General features: G+C 43.2%; 1 protein-coding gene across 3 annotated transcripts; it reads left to right on the forward strand.

The window, feature by feature from the left end:
* The first annotated feature begins 1,792 nt into the window (after positions 1-1,792).
* MMAA (metabolism of cobalamin associated A) lies at positions 1,793-22,589 on the forward strand. Of its 3 annotated transcripts, none has more exons than XM_060147709.1 (7): positions 1,793-1,817; positions 9,775-10,278; positions 12,899-13,021; positions 15,817-15,987; positions 18,748-18,833; positions 21,027-21,176; positions 22,203-22,589. In XM_060147709.1, the coding sequence occupies exons 2-7, from the start codon at positions 9,834-9,836 to the stop codon at positions 22,488-22,490; spliced, it is 1,263 nt and encodes a 420-aa protein (XP_060003692.1). In that variant the 5' UTR covers positions 1,793-1,817; positions 9,775-9,833; the 3' UTR covers positions 22,491-22,589. The 3 variants fall into 3 exon arrangements, with proteins under 3 accessions (XP_060003692.1, XP_060003691.1, XP_060003693.1); XM_060147708.1 differs by lacking the exon at positions 1,793-1,817 and adding an exon at positions 1,850-2,022; XM_060147710.1 differs by lacking the exons at positions 1,793-1,817; positions 9,775-10,278 and adding an exon at positions 1,856-2,022.
* The last annotated feature ends 221 nt before the right edge of the window (positions 22,590-22,810 follow it).

The raw sequence follows: 22,810 nt of genomic DNA on the forward strand, positions 1-22,810 counted from the left end.
CTTTCATGATATTGACATTATCGAAAAGTCCAAACAAATCACATTCTTAACTTAACTGAGTGTTTCCTCACAGACTCAGGCTAAACGTTTTGGCAAGAATGCTACATCAGTGTACTTCCAATAATTTGTGTTTTCCTCAGTATTGATGCTAGAAATTTTTTCCTCGAAGCAACTATTAACTTTTTGCAAAGTACTAATGTTCCAAGGAACATGCTTTAGAGAACACTTGGATAAGGAAAAAAAAGTGAAATGCACAAAAATGTTTAAGAGTTTGAAGTTAAAAAGCAGGTAAGGATTGTAAATCATTTTTAAATTACAAACTTCATTTCCTTAGGTAATGCAAACTCAGCTTTCATCAAGTTTAACACATACCAAAAAAACCGCACAAAACATTGTACAGGTGAGCAGCACCAAGCTTAAAGAAAGGAAATAACTTCTCCCAAGTTCTATCCTTTTTCTATTTACTGTGTTCAGGAGCTGAGACCTAAAACCAGGTCTGAGTGCTTACATGTTCCTTCCACCAGACCCCCTGCTTCACTTAGCCTGTTTTACTTTCTGTAATTGACTATTCTTGGGTCTACAATTACTCTGGGATATAAGTGGTGGGCGGTCTTTTAGTCTAAATAATAATAATAAAGATGCTAAGGAAGACGAATCCATTTTTTATTGTTCCATATTCAGTAAGAACCAATTCATGGCAAGTAATTGAGGAATGCCTAACTCCTCCCAAATGCATGCAATTATGCAAATCATATGTGGGGACTGGGGGCTTGGCTCCAGGCACTAATTATAATACAGCCCCCATTTATGACTATTTCTATTCGCCGTAATTTGATCCTTTGCTATTGCCTTATGATGCTGTCTTTATTACACTACAGCAAACATTTGGGAGACATCCGTTTTTCCTAAAAGTCCTGGAACGCAAACTCAGGTTTTTCTACTTATTACAGGATTCAACAGCTTTTCAAAAAAAATGAGTTACCATTCTTAGCCGCAGTGAGGTAGCAAATATTAAGCATGTTCGTTTTCACCTCCATTTCAGGCGAAAGTCTCTCCCCCTCTGACGACTTTCCAAGGGCGGTGAGCGTGAGTCCTTGCTTTTGGTACAACTCACGAAATATTAATCAATACAAATGTGTAACTTTTAAGAGAAAAAACTGCGAGCCCTTCCGCCGTTTAAAACCACGCCATGCTTTAAAAGCTTGAGTTGTACAGAACGTTGAGCATTTACTCCCACAGGTTGGAAATTGCTTTGCGGAGTTTGAGTTCCCTTAATTTCACCAGACTGTCAAACGTCCCCATGTCCCGCCCTTCATCCCATACTTCTTAGCTTCCAGGGAGAGTTAGGAAGAGGTCTGCGTCTCTGGACCGCCGCAGGATGCGGGGACTGGGCTGGACTCGGGCTCCATCTCCCGGGCTTCGCGGAGCGCCAAGCCCGGGAGAGGATGGACATTACCCTCGACCTTCGGAGGCGATCTGGAGCTAGAGGAGAGCAAAAGCTCCCCGTGAACACAGTCAAGCGCCCTCCCCAGCTGCACTTCCTTGACGGCTGCCCGGCGCCCAGCGGACCTCCCTACGCTCCGCGGGCCCGCAGGCCTTCAAGGCTCACAGGCCCTCCGCCACATAACTCGCGGCCAAGTCCGCCGGGACCCAGGCCACACCCCACGCCGCCACCCGGTCCCCGGCTGCTCCTCTTGCCCCACGCGCCGGCAGTGGGCACTGCGCCTGCGCGCCCGCGAGCGCGGGGCGGGGCGAATCGGCCCGGCGGAAGGGGCGGGGCGGAAGGGGCTGGGCTGTACTTCCGTGGTCGCGGGTGGGTGAGTAGGGGCTGGGGGTAGCGCGCGGCGTCCGGAGTCCGGCGGGGTTCCCGCCTCGGGTCGTCGGGGAGCCCATGTCGGCGTCGCGGCGCCCCCTGGAGGATTTGGGGAGGGGGGAAGGAAGAAGAGACTATTATTGAGTTGGATGATGTCGGGGGTGCGGGAAGTGTGTGGACAAGCAGGCGTTGGCAAAATGGGTTCAGAGGTTGGTTTTCTCCTTAGAAAGGAAATTCTCTTTAAACAGCGTTTTAAAATTTTCATCATTTTGGACAGGCTTGTGAGTTTACCGTTGTGCCTCAGTAAGGCAGTTTTGGTAAGGTGGTTGGTCCCTTGCCGCTGCCAAACCTAATGGTTAACCAGAGGATGGGTCGGAAAAAGGCACAATAGTCCAGGTTAGCTACTACCAAAGAGGGAAATTAAAACTCATCTTTTATGGAATAAAATCCAGGATATAAAAATAGGGTGCAAAAAAAAATAGGGTTCAAACCGAAAGCCACAAACAGCATCTAGGTTCTGTCAAATACTGTGCCGGGCGCGGACTAGGTCTCTTCCAGCAGACATACTGTATTCAGATAATTTGTTTTTATCATTAGAAAATGAAAGACAATCTAAGCCAGAATGACCTGAAAAAATTTAATTATCTTGAGAGTTGTGCCTTAATACATATAGTTTGGAAAACAAACACTACTATAGCTTTTCCAAGTTGGTAGAAAACCAAAAGTTTCCCGAAAGCCTGTGCAGATTCCTAATCATTTTGGGGTCTACAATGTCCAGAATTCTTTTATGTAGTAAAAACTTCATATCGTTTTGTGTGCAAGGTAATAAGAACCAGACAGTTCAGTTCCTTTAAGGGCTGTATTCTATTAGGAGAGACAAAGAAACGTGAAAAGTTATATAATGGTAAGAAATGTAAGTTACAGCTTGAGATATTTGAAGATATCGAAAATCCTTTATTTGGCATGGAAAGTGCTGGTGAATGCTTGAAATGAGTACCCCTCAGCTGATTGTTGCCATGTGGGAATGTGGGTCCCTCATACACAGATATGATTTTCTCCAACACAGGCCAAAAATCTCTCTCTTTGTGCTTTTTCTTGATTTTTAATATTGTTGGCAACCTGCAGTTATGCACTCACACACCCTCTGTGGGCCAGGAACAGGGAGTTTGTGACATCTGCAGATTATCACTTGAGTACTCAGAAATAATTGGAATCAAAAGAGCAAGAAGTTCCTGGAAACTGATAGGAAGGGATTTAAGAAAACTGGGGTTTAAGCTGGGTTGAAATGGAGAGGTGTCATGGAGGGGAAGGATGTAACCAGTGAGTAAAATCTCAGTGGGGAAAGCGAACAGCAGGTTTGGAAGATAATTAGTTAACTCTCCTTAGGAGAGGTCTGAGAAGGCAAGTGCAGTAAATGGAGGAAAACTGGTTTGGGAAACCCTTCAATACCAGACTGGACTTTATCCTCCGGCACTGGTTCTCAAATTTGAGCTTACATCAGAATCACCTGGCAGGCTTGTGAGACGGTGGCAGGCTTGGCTTCCTCCTTCAGAGTTCCTGATTCCGAAGGTCTGGGGTGGGGCTTGAGAATATCCCCTTCTTACTAGTTCTCAGTTGATGGAGATGCTACTGGTCTTGGGAGCACACTTTAAGAACTACTGTCCTAGGGTGTGGGAAACTATTGGAGGAATTTGAGGTGGATCAGTAAGGAGATCACATTCATGGTTCAGTATGAGTCTTGCTGTGACGTCCAAGATGGAGGACTGGGGAAGAGAGAAAAGAAGGTTCCTTAGAGTTGATTAACACCTGTCGATGCCAGGCCCGCTCATGCACGCAATTTCATTTCATGCTCACTTTGACCTTGATGTGTAAGTCTTAATATTTTCATATGGAGAATAGTAGAGACTGCCCAGGTCCCATAGCTAGTCTCAGAGCCCCTTAAGACTAGTTCAGGTTTGAACTAGGGTAGTAGCAGTGGAAATGAATCAGGACATTGACTGGTGATGGAATTTAGAAAAATCAAGACTTCCTCAGAAGATTGAAACCTGAAAGTAGAAATTGGGAAATAGTCTTAACAGAGAGTGATAAAAGGTAAAGTGGACAGAGAACTTTAGAATATTCCCTGCATGAATTAAGTATGTGTTCTGTATTACTCTGCTATAACAGCGACCTATTTAAAAGCTGCTTGTTTAAAAAGTCATTCTGTTCTACCAAAATTTCCTGAAATTATTTGAAAAGAAGAAAGTAAAGCCTCCTGTGGGGACGATGGGAGATGGTAACCAGATTAATGGCATCTGACAACTTATCTTCACATCAAAAGTGATTAGCATTGAGGAATAGAAACACATGGTATAAACACTGCTTCGCCTGTATGAACTGTGCTGTGCCGCAGACACTGACCTAATGTATTGATTTTGGAAATCCTGGATGCTTTTTCTTGCCAGAGTAGTTATTGAAATTGAGAATATTCATTGGATCAATTTCAAGACAAATATTCCAAGTCAGACTGGCTGCTGCCGAGCAAATTTTTAATGAAGGAAAACATCCATATACTGAAATAGATTTTAAGAAGGAAGTCCTAAAAATATATTTATACTGTGAAATCTAGAAAAATGTAAGTTTTCAAACACTGATCAACTGAGTAATCAGCATAATGGAGTTATTGACCCATACAAAACTATAGCATACATTCATTCATTTATTCTGTGAGCCCTAAACTGTGAGCCATAAACTGTGGATCCAACGATAACTCGGTCTAGGCAAGACTGACATCTTAAAAAATGGTCACAAAACGATGTGATTAGCACTGTAATAGAGGGATGTGACCAGTACATGATGACAGGAGATAGAAATGCTGACTGAAGGGGTATAGAAAGGAGGCCAGGGAGCTGTCTATAGAGGAGGAGACTCTTGAGTTGGTCTTGACAGCTGAGGAGGAATTTGTGAGATGATTAAGGCATTCCAATCAGAAGGAACATCACGGACAATGACCAAGATGTATAAAAGAGTGTGGGTTTTTCTGGAACCTTTGTGCAGATCAGAATAGTTACAGCGATATGGTAAAAGTGGAGGAGGGGGATGAGTTAAGTTGGAGAAGTAGATAAGAGCACTCATAGAGAGTACGAAAGATTTATGTAATGACTGGCTTGGCTGGATTGTAAACTTCATGATGTTGGGAGCCATGTTGGACCTGTACACGAGTGTATTCCAAGGCCTTAGCAGAGTGCCTAGCATATGGTAGGTTCTCAATAAATAGTTGCTGAATGAATGAACAGGTAAATCATAGAAAACAGTTTTTTAAGATAAGATAGAGGGAACTTTTAAAGTGTTTTAAGCAGTGGAGTAATATCGTCAGATTTACATTTTATGAGGATAAGTGGCAGTATGGAAGGAAGATGGTTAATAACGACCATAGAAATGGCTATAGTAGTTTCTGCCTATTGGTAGATTGCAATCTGCATTTTAAGAAAAAATAGAAAAGAGTATTAGAGGATATCACATGTAATAGGGTTAAATAATATTTTATGAAACTTTTATTTTAGTTATATGTATGCCTGTGTGTTGACTGATGTAAGTGTATTTTTTCCTATGGACTTTGATGCGAGTTTGAAAGTCATTATAGTAATGTGGACATGATGGTGGAGAGAATGGAATGGATATAAAAGATATTTTGGAGGAAAACAAATGTGGAAAACTAGCACCTTAAAATGCTGCTGTCCATATGAACCCTCTTGCAGGGAAGGGGATGCACTTACCCAACCTATTTCAGTATTTTTGCTTACTTGATGTTTTTCATTATATATTAATAAGTTGACATTCTGGTTTATTAGGAATGGCGGTGCTTTGAAGCATCTTACTGTGTGTTGTAAATGCTGCAAAATTTCTCTTATTTTGGTAGTGCTCAGTTTAAAATTGTAGGATGAAGCCATACTCTTAAGAGTTGTGAAAATTCATTGAAACAGTTTGATTTGATTATTGGCCAGGTTATTAGATTTCTTTCCATAAGAAAGCAGGAAAAGCTGCTTAGTTACATGAGCGGGTGGGAAGGCCTTCTCCCTACCTGCATGACTTTGCCACTCCAGTAGACTTAGTCTGTTCTGCCTGCGACATGTAAATAAGGGCAGAAAGGTGTTCATACAAGGCAGTTATATTGGCTTTTAAAAAATTTACGAACTCCTTTAAAATCTGGTTGATGTGGTTAAAATGAGTTTATGTTGTGCACTTCGTTGTCAGGTGTGAATTATTCTGTGGAGCAAGGAAACATTTAAAAGTTTTAGAAATTTGGTCTGTTCTGTCACCTAATACATTATTGGGATCTCCTACTGATAAGGTTTGCACAGAAAATGTAAACTAATTTTTCATCTTGGCCTAAGAGGGGAAAAAAGAGAGAGAAAGAAAAAGAAACAAAATGAAGATAAACAGCCTGCCATAATCATTCCATACTCAAATGTGGAGGGTTATTTGGTGTTCCCTTAATGTGGCATGACTCCACTCCTCTTTTTATACGAGAATCTAGAGTTGACACCAAGATCTGGAATTAATAAAAGGGCATATTTTAAATCGAATCCATTCTTTGCTCCACTTGGGGAGGGGCAGAGTTACTAATATCTATTTCCCTCTTAGCCAAAGGAGCTTTCCTTTATTCTAAAGCAATTTATTAAGACAAAATGCCACAGAGAGTCAAAAGACCAGTGTTTGAGTCCTGGCCCTACCACTGGTTATGACTGTAGTCACCTAACTCACTCTTGGTTTCCCTTTATTAAATGAGAATAGTAACAACTGTCCAACTGTCCTCATGGAATTGTCTGGGAGAATAAAGTGAAATAAAGTATTTGAAAATGGTTCATAAACTCTTGAGTGACAAGCAAGTGGGAAACGAAATAAGTTCACATTAGCATTTTTTTGAACCATTGCAATGCGCCAGGTTCCATGGCAAGCTTTGGGGATCCTAATGTGGACAAGAGGGTCTTGAATCCGGCTTCTCCTCTCCGTCCCTTAATGCCTTGCCTTGGCCCAGGTCCCCATCATCTCTTTTGGGTCTTTGCTAGGCTGGGCTGTATGTTACCAGGATCTGGTCACTCGACTTCTTGCCGCTGCTCCTAGTGTTATCTCCTAAACACCAAAGTTGATTAGGTCACTGCCGTCCCTGAAGATCTCTGTTGTTTCTCCTCCACCAAGACAACATCTACTTCCTTGGCCTCAGTTTACATCCTGATTGGGCTTCATTTTTTATCACTAGTTCCATATGTATGTATGCCAGGTTTCTGCTTCACTGAATTACTCAGTCTTCTCTGATATGGCAGGGAAGAGACCAGGTCCCAGCTCGGCCTCTGTACAAGTATGTCCTCAGCCTAGAAGGCCTGCCTCATCCTTCTTCAGCTTTGCTTAACCTTTCGGACCCAGCCCTGACATAGTCTCCTCCATGACTTGAACCCTCTCCTCCCACAGGAGAGTTAGTTTCTGTAACCTTGTCTGTTCCCACAGCACATTGTTCTTTCTTTGGACACGGTGTTTATTACTCTGTGAGCTGTTGAAGTGCTGGGATTATGTCATTTAGGGTAAGATAAGGAGGCTGTCCACCTAAGGAGGTGTAGTGGATTGACTGGTGGCCTCCAGAAAGATATGTCCACGTGCTAATCCCTGGAACTTGAGAATGTGACTTTATTTGGAAAAAGGGTCTTTGCAGATGTAATTAAGTTAAGGATCTTGAGGTGAGATCATCTTGGATTATCTGAATGGTCCCAATCCAACAACAGATGTCTGCACAGAGGAGAGACACAAAGAGTAAGCCGTGTGAAGACAGAGGCAGAGATTGGAGTGTTGCAGCCGTGAGCTGAGGACCCCTGCAGGGAAGAGTCCCCTTCTAGAACCTTTGGAGGGAGTGACATCCTGCTAACACACTGATTTCTGACTTCCAGCCTCCAGAACCATGAGAGGATAAATTTCTGTTGTTTTAATCCACCGAGTTTGTGGTTAATTTTTTACAGCAGCCTTAGAATACTAATACAGAAGTTTATAGTACAGTGACTGGAACATAATAAAATATCACTGTCACCACCCTCAAAGACACTATTATCGCTATTATTTTTGTAACCAACCTAGCCTGGGACCTGGAAGGTAGTACCTGCTCAGAAAATAGCCTTGCCTGTTCACTTTCTAGTCTGGTGGCAGTGGTGGTGGTATGTATGAGAAAGAAGTGTGTTTAAAGGTGGTATCGAGAGAGAGCCAGAATAGAGCACCTCTTAATTTTTTTTTGTTTGTTTTAAATGTCTTTTTGTGTGTTTATGTGAAGGGCGGTAGTGGATGTTTTTAAGTTGTTTTCTAGAAACATTTTTACACATTTTAAAATAAATTGTCCTTTTAGAAGACTAACAGTAAAATGATGAGCAGTTATATTTCTAACAATAAAAAAATCTTAAAATGTTTCTTCTTTTTCCTAATAAAACATTATTTAGCTAAAATTAATTTTGTGCTGGCCTTGGAACACAATTTAGAGAGGGACTTGGGAGCCACAAGGTAATTTATTTCATGTGCTACAAGGTACTTGAAAACCAAAAAATTCAAATAATCATAAATGCAGACTTGGTAGGTGTTATGTATTGTTTGTCTGTAAATTTTAGTTTGCCACTGGAAGCTAGGTCTATGACCTAATTTTTACTAAAGTTTTATAAATTGGTGTCGTAGTAGTAAGAGCTAATGTTTATTGAGCTCTTACTATGTTCTAGGCACTGTTCCCAGCTTTTTATATGAATTAACTCATTTTGTTCTAGCTTTCCTAGTCTCTTCTCTATTCTCTTAACTCAAGAGGAAGCTGAGGCACAGAGTGGTTAAGTAACTTGCCCAAGGACATGATAGCTTAAGTGGCAGAGACGCAGAGTGGCCCTGGCTCATAACCTCCACACTCTCCTGACTCTCAGTGGACCCTGTCAGCCTTCATTGTCTAATACAGTCTGAAGCGGAGAATATCAGTAGATCTAAGTGAAGGGTCCTTATCCAATCCCATAGTGGCTCAAACTTTAGTGTGCTTACCCACGGAGATTCTGATTCCTAGGGATGGGGATAAGCATTTTTTTTTTTTTTTTTTGCGGTACGCGGGCCTCTCACTGTTGTGGCCTCTCCCGTTGCAGAGCACAGGCTCCAGACGCGCAGGCTCATCGGCCATGGCTCACGGGTCCAGCCGCTCCGCGGCATGTGGGATCTTCCCGGACTGGGGCACGAACCCTTGTAACCCCCGCATCAGCAGGCGGACTCCCAACCACTGCGCCACCAGGGAAGCCCCGGGATAAGCATTTTTAATACGCACCAAGGTGGTTCTGACCGTACTTTGAGATGCCCTGGATCAGGTTCCAGACAGTCCTCACGGTTCATTTCACACGAAGGCTTGTGGTGGTGGCTTGTGTGCTTATGTTAGGCCATTCTTTGTGTATTATCTGTGTGCCAGGTGAGTCTATTGAATACATACATGGATCTAAACTTTTGCCTGAATGCCTGCCTTACTAATCACCTTTCTTTTATGGAGATGAATAAAAGGCCAGCATCAGAGGGATTTTTTTTTAACCTTTTGAATGAGTTTGTAATAGGGTATATTCGATCTGAGGAAATCGTTATGATGGATGTAAGGTTTGTAGATGGAAGAAAATAATCATGACATAGAATTTCTACTCTATTGGGTGTTTTTTTTTTTTGGTATGTTTGTTTTTTGTTTAAAAGAAAATTTTACTGTGTACTGGACTTCACAGCAGAGCAGTAGTTTCATGATTTGGGTTACTCTGAATATTAACTGTGGACAAGGAAGGAGTCCTTGCTCTTAAGTTTGGGAAGAAACTTTCATGCCTCTGTACAACCCAAACCCCTGATTATGTGTGTTTTAGAATCTAGGGAGAACACTAAGCTTGCAGTTTTACTACTTCCGTATCTTAGTTGCATGTTGAACTGGCAAAATATGTTTTTCTTTCTCTTAGGGAGTCTCGAATCGCACTGAACCAAAAAACGTCCAGCCATTTCTTCAGTTACAAGCAAAATGAATATTCCCATGGTGCTCCAACATCCTCATCGGGACTTCCTTAAAGTCCTTTTAAGAACACTTTACCGACGTTACCACTTCATCTTACCCTCAAGTACTCACCTCAGATCAGGAATCCCATGTGCTCGGCCATTCAGTTATCTTGGACTCCATCATGCAAAGTGGATGCTGCTGTCAAATGGTTTAACAAGAAAATTATGTCTACAAACAACCTTAAAGGAACAGACAGAAGGACTTTCTGATAAAGAACAAAGGCTTGTGGATGAGCTTTATACTGGTTTAATCCAAGGGCAAAGGGCCTGCTTGGCAGAGGCCATAACTCTTATAGAATCAACTCACAACAGGAAGAAAGAGCTAGCCCAGGTGCTTCTTCAGAAAGTGTTAGTCCGCCACAGAGAACAAGAGAAATTAAATAAAGGAAAACCACTAGCATTTCGAGTGGGTCAGTCTTTGTTTTTTTTTGTTTTGTTTTTTGTCCAGTAAATATTTTTCTAAATTCTCTCTTCTTTTAAAATAAGTCTAAATAGCTTATGATCTAATGGGGATTTTTTTGCCCTTGCAGAATTTTGGAATGAATTTTGAATGCCTTTTCTTTGTAAATATTAGTCTTGTTACGTGGTGGGAAATGCAATGGCCATTTGAACGAAGGCTCTGTATTTTAAGAGAATAAGGTGAGATTCCTCTTTTGGCAGGGATCTCGCTGTGGCTCCCAGAACAGAAACGTGCGCAGGAAGAACTGTTCACCAGTTTACTCCTTTCTCTCAGTAGAACTTCTGCTTAATAGTCTAAAGTGACTTCCCTGCTGTTGTGGTTATAGCAACCATAATTATCCTTATCACATTTCAGAATTCTACTTCTTAGGTGTTTCGTTAGTCTTTTCTCTAAGCAAGTCTCACTTCTTTCAGATACTTTTAAAAAAAAAAATTTATTTATTTATTTATTTATTTTTGGCTGCGTTGGGTCTTCGTTGCTGCGCGCGGGGTTTCTCTAGTTGCAGCGAGTAGGGGCTCCTCTTCGTTGCAGTGCGTGGGCTTCTCATTGCGGTGACTTCTCATTGCGGTGGCTTCTCTTGTTGTGGAGCACGGCTCTAGGCATGCGGGCTCAGTAGTTGTGGCACGCAGGCTCAGTAGTTGTGGCTCGCGGGCCCTAGAGCGCAGGCTTAGTAGTTGTGGCGCACGGGCTTAGTTGCTCTGCGGCATGTGTGATCTTCCCGGACCAGGACACGAACCCGTGTACCCTGCATTGGCAGGTGGATTCTTAACCACTGTGCCACTAGGGAGGTACCTCAGATACTTGTTTATTAGAGTTTCTGGAAATGGCTTGGCTCTAAGCACAGCCAGCTCAATACCAAAATGCCTTTTAAAGGAGGCACCATGTTCATTTGCTGTCTAAAAATATTAGGTGTTCACTTCTTGAACAGTTGACCTGTTTCTGTAATTGCAAATAAGCTTGTTATATTTTCGAAGCTGTGCATTATAGAACAATCTAGACGTGTTTGACCAGAAGGAATTAAGCAAGTTTTGGGTGGAGTGAGCGCCTTTCATGATGGCAAACTAGGTGATTCCAACCAACCCTCGCACTACAAACAACTTAAAATGGTGGACAAAGTGCATAAATTGTGTGAGGAATGGGTAAATATACTTAAAAGTGGATTGGCATTACTTACGTCTCAGTTTATTTGCAGTATGGGGCCTAAAACCTCCTAGATTTTAGGGTAATGGGGCCTAATGCTTTAAAGATAATTTCCAAAAGAGCTCACCAACTGCTGTTTGTACTAGTCCACATTTCCCCCTCACCTTATTCTTCTGCCCTCACTGCGGGGACTCTTTCTGAGAGTACTGCGCTGGGTGTTAATACTCTTTATGTATTGTGGACAAAATAGCAAATTCCCAAAGAGAAATTCCAGTTATGACAGAGTGTTTACTTATTAGGCTGTAGAGAATCTTTGAAGAGAAAATGTCCAGAAATACCTAGAGTTAACCAGCAACTCATACATAACTAGCAACTCATAAATTTGCAGCACTATTCTGCTTCTTCCATCCGGACCTTATGAGGCCAGATAAACCTGAGTCTTTGTTGCAGTTGTTTTATCACCATGGTAAAGAAAAGCAACAAATGTTTATTCAGCACCCATTAAGACAGAGACCTGCCCTGAAGATTGTGGTATGTCGCCAAGCATACCATATGCCATACCTACTTTATGTAGTTACAATTAAGTGCTTATGTTTTATAGATTTTATTGAACATATATATCTCCTGATGCCATGTGCTATTCTAAACATATCGCAAAATTAACTCATCTGATCCTCACAATAACCTGAAGAAATAGGTGCTCTTATATCCATTTTATGGCAGAGTGTACTCAGGTACGGAATGATTACGTGACTTGCCCAAGATTACACAGCTCATAAGAGGTAGAGCTAGAAATAGACCTGGCCGACTGGCTCCTGAGTTTGTGTTCTCGCCTGCCATGCTCTGCTAACTCTCCAAGTAGGGGAATTTCCTGCCTTTCTTAAGATTTAAAAAAAAAAAAAGTTTTTTTTTCAGGATTCAGTTTATATTATTTTCTTTGAGTTATGAGTGAGATGAAAAAATTGTATTTCATAAGTAGAAAATTATTTTCTCAATCACTGGGAATTTCTGGAGTAATGAGTTGTTCTTCCAGTGGAAACATAGCATGGACAGAATCGGGGTGGGTGGAATAATCATTGATCATGATGAGAGGTGGGCAAATGTTGGAGAAATTCAGCACATTAACAACACAGGCAATGAAGTCTGCCCCAAAAGCTCTACGTTATACTAAAAAGGCAAGTCACATTTTGTCATTTTTAAAAGTGAATCTGGTGAACATATGGAACTCTGACTTCTCTCCCTCCTGTGTCCCTATTACTCAGGGACTAGATAAATAGGTAGATTTTCGTTTACTGCTTTAGGAAGCGTTAAACTACATTAATGACGGTTTTAATAAGGAGAAGTAGAAGGTAGTCTGGTATTTGAATAGAACTCATCATGGTGCTGATTTCATTTATTTCATTAAATTACAAAGTCTGTCTCCACCATAGGATTGTCTGGGCCTCCTGGTGCTGGGAAGTCAACCTTTATAGAATATTTTGGAAAAATGCTTACTGAGAGAGGGCACAAATTATCTGTGCTGGCTGTGGACCCTTCTTCTTGTACTAGCGGTGGTGAGTATGGCTGCTGCTTCGTAACTTGCAGAGGAGGGGCTTGTGGAGTGGAGTCAGCGCTCTGTTGCAGTTTAGGGGGAATCTGCACAGATGGGTGTCTTCTAACCTCTGGCTGAGTTTGGTCTCAGTGAAGGAAGGGAGGTGGTGGGTGTGAGGTGGAGGCTGAGGGAGGTGTTTGGGGCATCGGGTTCTCCAGGGGAGGTTAGCTTACGGGTAACCTAGGAGTAGCCTGGGTAGGTAGAGAACTAGGAGAACAGGTGCCAGAAGTTGGAGATGATCAAAAGTCAGTTTCACCCCTTTGTCTATCATACCTGAGGCTCAGCCCCTTTTCCTTCTATTGTTTTTCCTGCCTCCATCAGCCCCTACGCAGTTCAGAAAATGGCTTCTTAGTAATTTCCCCATATTGTAACGTCTCTTCTCAAGCTTAAAAAAAATCTTCATGCTCTGTTTAACTTGTCACCTGTTTATATTACATGTTCAGTTAAACAGAAAGCTCTTAGAGGGACCATGTGATATACTCTGTTCCTGGCAGCACTTAGCCTAGTACATTGCACACAGTGCTCGGCAATTACTGATTTGAGGTCATGCAGTCACTCAAAGTTTAACTCGCAGCTCATCAGAGATAAAATGAATAAACTAAGTTCCCCAAAGGATCATTTAAGGGAAACATAAATCATACTATATAAATACTCAGGAAAGCCTTTTCTTCCCTTACCCCTCTTGATGATTGAAGCATTCTCACATGACAGTTATTCATTTAACAAGTATTTCAGCACCTATCGTAGGCGAGGCCCTGTACAAAAAAGGTACTGTGTTGTTTAATGTTGAATAAGATGCCATTCTCTTGGCCTTATGGAGCTCTATATCTCACGAGGGAAACAGACAGGTGCACGCAGGCCATTACAATGTAATGTGTGTTGCGAAGGGGGAAATACAGGGTGTTTTGTGGAAGGGTTTGGTTTATATCCTGTGGGTTTAATGCTAAAAAATAAATACAGTATCATATTTCAGGGGCTTTAGGTCAATAGAGAGGTGGACAACAATTCCTGTTACCATCCATTGAGAAATTTAGCTGAGAACATTCACAGTTTTTGATTCACTATAATGAAAGGGTTAACCGTAAAGTAAAATTTATACTCGCAAAGTTCAAGATTAAATCCATGTCAGTGTATTATCCTTTTTTATAGTCTAAGAACTTTGTGAAAGGTAAGCACTTGAACAAAGAATTTATTTATAGTGGCCTTCATTTTCACACAGGTGCAGAGACTTTCCTCCCACCTTCATAATACTCTAGAATACTTGCAATAGCAAAAGAAAACAATAGTTTGAGATAAGAGTAGCGGAAATGGTGACATGAGATAACCTGATGGAAGTTACATAGCTATGTGGTTCCTCACCTTTCTCAGACCAAAAATGAAGGTCCTTTTCTCAGGTAAAAATACAAAGACTCTGAAAGAAAAAACTGTGCAAGGATAAACAGGACACTCTTACCTTTTCATTGTAACAGTAGATACATTTGAAAATAGCATTCCATTGAAGTTTGAGAAGCCTGTAGTCAATCCTTGTTGTGCTTTGGACTCACGGGCCCCCTGCAGTGGGAGCTCGGAGACCTCCCTAAGGCTCTGCAGTCACCAGTTTTAGATTCACTGGCAAAGACAATTATATGGGAGAGTAATTTCATAAATGTTTTAGTTCGGTGTGTTAGGATCTATAGGATAATAATTTAAAGTGTAGCTTCGGCAGACTGTTGACTTACACAGAGATGATTTCACCCAGAAAATTACTTTAGAACAAAGTTTTATGTACAGTAAATAAGGTAGTCGAGCTCTGTTGGTAGGTGTGTGCTGGGGCATTAGAACCTATGAGAAGTCAAAACGAATCATCAAGGAAAAGGTCATATCTTTAAGGGACTCCTCAGTGTTTAGCAGCAGCTTTGGAAAGGTGAGCTCTTGAGCAGAAATTAAAATTCAGGTTAGAACAGCACTACACTTTCAGATGTTACTACGTGGCTAAAGGAGAGAAGGTAAAGGTAATTTCACTAATTCCGGGGCTTTCAGTCTTCTAGAATTTGCAGGTACTGGTGTTTGCCAGAAAACTGCAGTACACACAGAAACAGCAACGGTTCTATTCCACAGGCATTACATTAATTGCCTACTGTGAACAAGCATTCAGTGTACAAGATATGTAAGACATGGTCCTATAGACAAGCAACTCAGTGAAAGCAGAGTTTCTCAACCTTGGCACTGATGACATTCTTTGTTGTGGGCAGCTGTCCTGCACATGGAAGGATGCTTAGCAGTATCCTTGATCTCTACCTACCAGATGCCAGGAACACCCTTCCCTCCAGTTGTGACAAGTACAGATATCTCTACACATTGCTAAGTGTCCTCTGGGGGAAAAAAATCACTCCCAGCTGAGAACCATAAACACAGCAACGTTAAGAGGACAGTAAAGAAACCACCCCAACTGGAATGGAAGATTGATTTGGGGATTAGTGAAGCTGAAATTGGACAGGTAAGGTAGGCTACATTCTGAGGGCCTCCAATGCAAGACTGAAGAATCTAGATTTGAACCTCTAGTCAGTGGGAGCCATTATAGGTGTTGAGGGGCTTAAAACATTAAATAGATTAATTTGGCATTGTTACATACATGGTGTTGGAAAAAAGCTTAATAATATGAAATACAATTTGAGGTTTGGGGAGAAATGTCCTGAAGCACTTCCCCTAGGAATTGGCTGATTGATAATTGGCCCTTATAGGTGTTCCATGATTATAAAATGTAACTGTGTGTTTTAGGATCACTCTTAGGTGATAAAACCCGAATGACTGAGTTATCAAGAGATATGAATGCATACATCAGGCCATCTCCTACTAGAGGTACTTTAGGAGGTGTGACAAGGACCACAAACGAAGCTATTCTGTTGTGCGAAGGAGGTGGATATGACATAATTCTTATTGAAACCGTGGGTGAGTGTGATTTTCTATTCTATAACAATAAAATACTATTAAAATGAATGCTGTATAAAGATGAATGACGGCTAATTTCATTTTGTTCATTCAACAGATACTTACTAAAGAGGTAATTAAATATAAGCTATCTCAGACTCTGTAGGAGATATGAGTATATAGACTATAATCCTTACCCTTAAAGAAAAGAAAGGTGAGCCCTGTGTCTGGATAACTGTTACACAAGGTGGTATGTTTTCAGTGCTGGAGAAACTGTCAGCATTAGGATGACCTATGGAAACACTAACATAACACCCATTTTATTTAAGCAGAGTCATATGTCTGCAGTATTCACTGAGAAGATTAGCGTAGTTGGGCACCTCATGTTTTATTTCACCTTTATATCCCTAGCACGTGGTTACACACAATGAAAATACTGAAAAGGAAACCCCAAGAACTTCACATTCCCGTGGAGAGACAATTTGTTATATTACTGTGTGATCAATGTTTGTGACACAACCTGATTCAGATTTGGGGGATCAGGGAAGACTTCAGGGAGGAGGTGACAGTTGAACTCAGTTTTTTTGTTTTTTTTTTTTGGCTGCGTTGGGTCTTTGTTGCTGCGCACGGGCTTTCTCTAGTATGTGGCGAGCGGGGGCTACTCTTCGTTGCGGTGAGCAGGCTTCTCATTTCAGTGGCTTCTCGTTGCGGAGCACGGGCTCTAGGTGCGCAGGCTTCAGTAGTTGTGGCGTACGGGCTTAGTTGCTCCACGGCATGTGGGATGTTCCCGGACCAGGGCTCGAACCTGTGTCCCCTGCATTGGCAGTCGGATTCTTAACCACTGCGCCACCAGGGAAGCCCCTGAACTCAGTTTTGAAGGGAGGGTTGGAGTTAAGTAAAGTATGGGCTAAGGGGCCTTGACCGAAACACACAGGAGTGAGCGAATGTGGCCCAGTCAGGGCACTGCATTTTGCGCAGGATCCTTAGAGCATGGAGCACGAAGGCAGGGAGTGAAGACATGGGCTAGAGTCCAGGAGTCCATCGTCTAAGGGCAGATGGAGGAAAAGTTGCCTGAGTAGTGGTAGGAGAATCAAGGGGGAAGAAGACCATAAAATCACACATGTTCATGGAAAGTTGTGTTTGGCTGCATGTTTCAGAGACTCAGACTATCTCTGACTCAAACAAGGAAGAGGGTGGGTTTTGTTTGTTTGTGTATTTGTGTTTTTTGTAAATAAAAGAAGCCTGGAGGCAGGCAGGCCCAGAGGTCCTGGTGGTTCTACAGCGCCCCGGGGTGGGGGGGGGCTCTCCCTGCTCTCCATTCTTAGCACTTAGTTTCCAGCCTCAAGGTTGCCCATGGATAAAAGACGGCTGATGAAGCTCTAACTCACCTCCCTGTTCCAGGTAGAAGGAAGGAGGAAGGGGGAATAAGGAAGGGGAAGGGGTCGGAAGCGGTATACCTCCTGGCTGGCTTTGCCCTCTTGAGAGAACTCTCCTGGAAATGCCATCTAGTGACTTTTGCTTTCACACATTAACATCTCTGGCTGACTGGTGATGTGGGGGGTCTCTGGGGGGTCTGGTGATGTGGTCTTTCACCTGGGACACTGATGCCCCTGGTGAACCTGGGGGAAGGAAATAGGGAAGGATGAACATTGCGTGGGCGACCAGAAGTCTCTGCCCCACCAAGGAAGGAGAGAGTTGGAGAGGAGGTTTAGTGGAGTGGGGCACGTGGAAGTCAGATTTAAGTGGATTGCGGTTAATGTGAAGTAGTCGCGTGAGGACAGTGGGCATAAGTTGCCTTTTTCCAGACATTTAGCTATCAAGAGGAAGTGAGAAACGCGGTGATGAGGGCAGGAGGTTGGGAGTTTTTGTCTTCTTATTTTCTGGTCGTGTTTGGTTTTCAGATGAGAAAGACTTGAGCCCAACTCATGGAATGTTTGAGGGACTGGAGCCTGTAGACAACGGGAGGTTGGAGATAAAGCAGAGCCGGTGCCCAGGGGAGGTGGGAAGGAAGGAGAGGCTTCTGACACTGGGCCCGGCGAGGAGGCAGCAGGGCGGAGTGTGTGTTGTTTCTGCTTCTCTGTGGGGTTGTGGGGGAGGCTGAGGACGTCCTTGCCTCTGTTTGGTCGTGAAGCAGGTGCCACGGTCATCAATCATCGTCATGTGGGGAGATTATGGGACAGTGAACGTCTGTAGTAGCCACTGTGGGAAACAGGAAGGAAGCTGCCCGAGGGCATTCAGGGGCATCGCTTTTCCTGTACCAAGAGGAAGATGTAGCCGATGTTGGAGCCCATGACCCTCTGGTGGCGCCTGTCCACACAGCTGAGGGATTTCTCCAGGACACTTAATGGAGGAGAGACACGGGCAGTAGGACTGATCCACGGGTGGGCTTTGCAGGGTGATAGAGGGATAAGGAGGCAAGGAAGCTGCCAGACATGGGCTAAGGTTAGAATCAGGCGCTCAAGCTGCTCCCCCACGAAAGGGGAGCCGAGAAAGAGCAGCGAGAGCGAGGGGAGGGCGCAGGTCTTCGCCTTCTCCATCCAGTCAGAGACCACGCTGGTGGGAGCGGGGCTGGACAGAGGTGGGGAGGACCCCAGCTTTGCTCTTCGGGCGAGGCAGCGGCGTTTAATACATTGTTCAGAGGTGGCGGTTAGAGCGGGGTCAGGTTGAGTGCGTGATGGCGAGTATGAGCAGATGAACTGGAGCGGAGGTGGTGGTCAGGGGAGTCGAGGAGGTCAGATTCCCGTGAATGTTTCAATATACACGCGTGATTTAAAATTCCAGGTGTGGGGCAGTCGGAGTTTGCTGTTGCCGACATGGTTGACATGTTTGTTTTACTACTGCCACCAGCAGGAGGAGATGAATTGCAGGTAATTATTTTGACTTTTTCACCCCCCGAAACACAAAGTGTACATCTCTGAAAGTACAAATTCCCCATGTTGTGGGTTTTTTGTAAATTAAGTTGATATTAGCGTAGGGAAAGAAACATCATTCACGTTGGCTAAAACACCCGAGTCAAAGGCAAACTCTGTATTTTTTTTTTCCAACTTATAGTAGTAGAACTTATGACCTTGAGCTAATGACACAACTTAGTCTTTCCACCTGTAACGTGGGGGATAGCTCCAGCCAAGAGACCACTGTTACATGGGTGTTTGTGCTACAGCTGGTTGAAAGGTCCTCATGAGATATTCCTTTGCTTTTAACTGGGATCCCACTGTCCTAGTTTATATACCGTAGAAAGGGTTCTTCCTTTCCTCCTGCAGCAGTCTGGCATTAACTCCCTGGACTTAGCACAGCCTGCACAGGCTGAGGGCATCATCCTCCCAAGACTGCTTTCACTCCGGACGCAAGCAGCAGGCCCGGGGGTTCCCAAGTCACCCATGCCTCTGTGGGAACCCGCAGATGTGCGGGTTCCCACTTACCCCTCAGGTGCGACAGTTCACTAGGATGACTCACGGAATTCAGGAAAGCACTGCGGTACCAGCTAGAGTTTTATTATGAAGGATGAAAATCAGGACCAGCCAAATGAAGAGACACAGAGAGAGAGGTCTGGAAGGGTCCCAAACTCGAAACTTCTGTGTCCTCAGGACACATTTCCCTTCTGTCACATGCATGTGTTTCACCAGCCAAGGAGTGCTCCTGAGCTTCAGTGTCTGCCGTTTTTGTTGGGGTTTTATTATGCAGGCCTGATTGACCAAATCACTATCCACGTGATTGAAGTCAGTCTCCAGCCCCGCCCTCCCCAGAGGAGGCCAGGCTGCTAGTGCATGGCTCAAAGCCCCAACCCTCTAATCACGTGGTTGGTTCTACTGGTGTGCTCAGCCCCCATTCTGAGTGATCTTGCATAAACCCAGGTATGGTCCCAGGCATGGTCCCAGGTACCCATGGCAAACAACAAAGTCACTCCTATCACTCAGGAAACTCCAAGGATTTAGCAGTTTCCTCCCAGGAACCTTGGGACAAAGACCAGATAAATGATTTTTTTTTTTTAATTTTTATATTTATTTATTCATTTTTGGCTGCGTTGGGTCTTCATTGCTGCACACGGGCTTTCTCTAGTTGTGACGAGCGGGGGCTACTCTTCATTGTGGTGTGCGGGCGTCTCATTGTGGTGGCTTCTCTTGTTGCTGAACACAGGCTCTAGGCTTCCGTAGTTGTGGCACACAGGCTCTAGAGCGCAGGCTCAGTAGTTGTGGTGCACGGGCTTAGTGGCTCCGCGGCATGAGGGGCCTTCCCAGACCAGGGCTTGAACCCGTGTCGCCTGCATTGGCAGGCGGATTCTTAACCACCGCGCCACCAGGGAAGTCCCCAAATTCTATATTACACAACACCTCCCCTTCAGCTGAAAAATTCTGAAAAACTAGTGACATCAGACTCTGGATGCTGCAGTTTAGAAACATTAACTATTAGAATTTAACCACTGAAAGTTACGTTTTAAAATATTTGAAAAGAAATTTTAATCTTAGATAGCAAAATCTTCATTTTCCAGATAAGGTTTGGCCTTAGGATTTTTCTGTGTTTTCACGCAACATAATTTAAATCAAGAGATTGAGGCGTTTTTAGCCATCAGGTTATTTTTTCCTCAAATGCAAATCAAAACAAAAATGCTACATACATTTAAGGAAAACTTCAAAGACTCTTTCTGGAAATGAACATGTTAGTGACGTAGGTGTTTTCTTTTTTAAGCACCTGAATGATGGATGGTTTTGCATCCTGCAGGGCTAGCTCCCGAGAAGTGGAATCTGTCATGAGGCAGTGTGAACTGTCTCCTGCCATTCAATCATATTGTGTCTGGATGATATATTTACTCTAATTCTGAATGTATTTCAGCGTGTTACTCTCCAAATTTGAAAGAGATATTACAGATGACTTCCATAATCCCAAGAGTCGGTGCTTTTGAGTAATTTCTGTCAATAATTGTGATTCCTAGGACCCAGGGCTTGGGAGGGTGCAGAGGAAAAGTTAGAGTGTATGACTCTCCAAACCTTAGCGGTAACTGGTGTCCCATTTTTGATGGCATGAAATATTTTAGATGAATCACTCTCTTTTCTTTTTCTCACCAGGGTATTAAAAGAGGTATAATTGAGATGGCAGATCTGGTGGCTATAACCAAATCTGACGGAGACTTGGTCGTGCCAGCTCGAAGGATACAAGCAGAGTATGTGAGCGCGCTGCAATTGCTCCGCAGGCGTTCAGGAGTCTGGAGACCAAAGGTCAGCTTGCATTCTGTTCTGCAGTTTTCACCCTGAGTGGACTGTGCCCGTTAGAAGAGAGGATGTGAGTCCCAAGCTAGACATATGATCAGTCTTTGCTTGTAGATGAGATTATAATTTTAAAAACTGTGGCGAAGCCACAGAGTGTGTAGTTACGATTTTAAGTATAATCCTTCAACCACCAGAGGCCAAAAACTAGATGTGAGGCGATAAATTTGATAGCTTAATGCTTGGCTCAAGCCATTTGGATGTGATGACAAATCCATTCTGCAAGGAACCATCCTGAAGATTATGGCGCAATTAATGACTTGAGTATCTAGTTAGAGTTTGAGTAGGAAAGAACAGGCTTTTGATGTGGTAACTTTCCTTCCCATTATGGTTGTCGGGTGATGTTTTCGATAAGGAAAAAAAAAACCCGTAGTAAGTGATGCAGAAATACTGATGCGGACACTTTATCTGTAGCAGGGCCCTGTGTTATTAAAGAGTAACCTATAATCACTATAACGAGAGCAACGGTGACACTTCTTGCTGTCGGCTCCCGGCACGTTGTCTGTGCTGCGTCTGGAGCTGTCTAGTCTGTGCAGATACCCATGCTCGTAGCACCTGCTGAACCAGGCAATTTGACGGAGGGAACGGGGCTATTCTCTCAGCTCGGTTTCATTTTCTGGCTCTCAGCCCTCAGGGAAACCTACGCAGCATTGCCCTTCTCATCCTAGTGACCATTTCCCAGTTCATCCCTGTGGTCTCTGAAGACCATTCGAGCAATCCCCAGTCAAAATAAACCTCTGAGCTAAAAAATACGACCTTGGATCAGTGTCTTATTTCTGCTTCGCACTTAGTAACCTTAGTAAGTTACCTTAGTGTATTTCTCAGCGTGTCTACTTTGACACGATGATAAAATGTCTCATTTTTGTCGCCTACCTGTTGCCATAGACTGTAAGACTTAATTGGCAAATGCCAGAGTCCCCATGACAATGTTTTCTATCGTTTTAAGTAAAATAGTTCTGGTTCTTCCCTTTTCAACAGGTAATTCGTATTTCTGCCAGAAGTGGAGAGGGGATCACTGAAATGTGGGATACAATGAAAGAATTCCAGGATGTGATGCTTGCCAGTGGGGAGCTGACTGCCAAGAGACAGAAGCAGCAGAAAGTTTGGATGTGGAACCTCATTCGGGAAAATGTGGTAGAACATTTCAGGACCCACCCCACAGTCCGGGAACAGATTCCTCTTCTGGAAAAAAGGGTTCTCAGTGGGGCCCTGTCCCCAGGACTAGCAGCAGACCTGTTGTTGAAAGCTTTTAAAAGCAGAGACTAATGAAATACATCCTATCCAATAACTTTATATATCTTTTCATACATGTAAAGTTATTGGATAGGATGCACTTCATTTTAATAAAGTATTTTAATATTAAAAGTCACTTGCACGCTTATATTTTCAGTAATTCTCTTGTGGTGCCCTCGGCCTCCTTACCTGTGAACTGCGCTTGGAAAGTGGAAGAGCGTTAGATACGGATGGCAAAGGTCAGGCAGTCAGCAGCATTTGTAAGGTAACTGCTGTACATTACTCAGCTCCATTACTTTCTGTTCTTATACACGGTGGCCTGTAGGATGGTGTCTTCTCATCAGTCACGAGCA

Source organism: Lagenorhynchus albirostris, chromosome 4 (genome assembly GCF_949774975.1).
Source record: "Lagenorhynchus albirostris chromosome 4, mLagAlb1.1, whole genome shotgun sequence".
NCBI lineage: Eukaryota > Metazoa > Chordata > Mammalia > Artiodactyla > Delphinidae > Lagenorhynchus > Lagenorhynchus albirostris.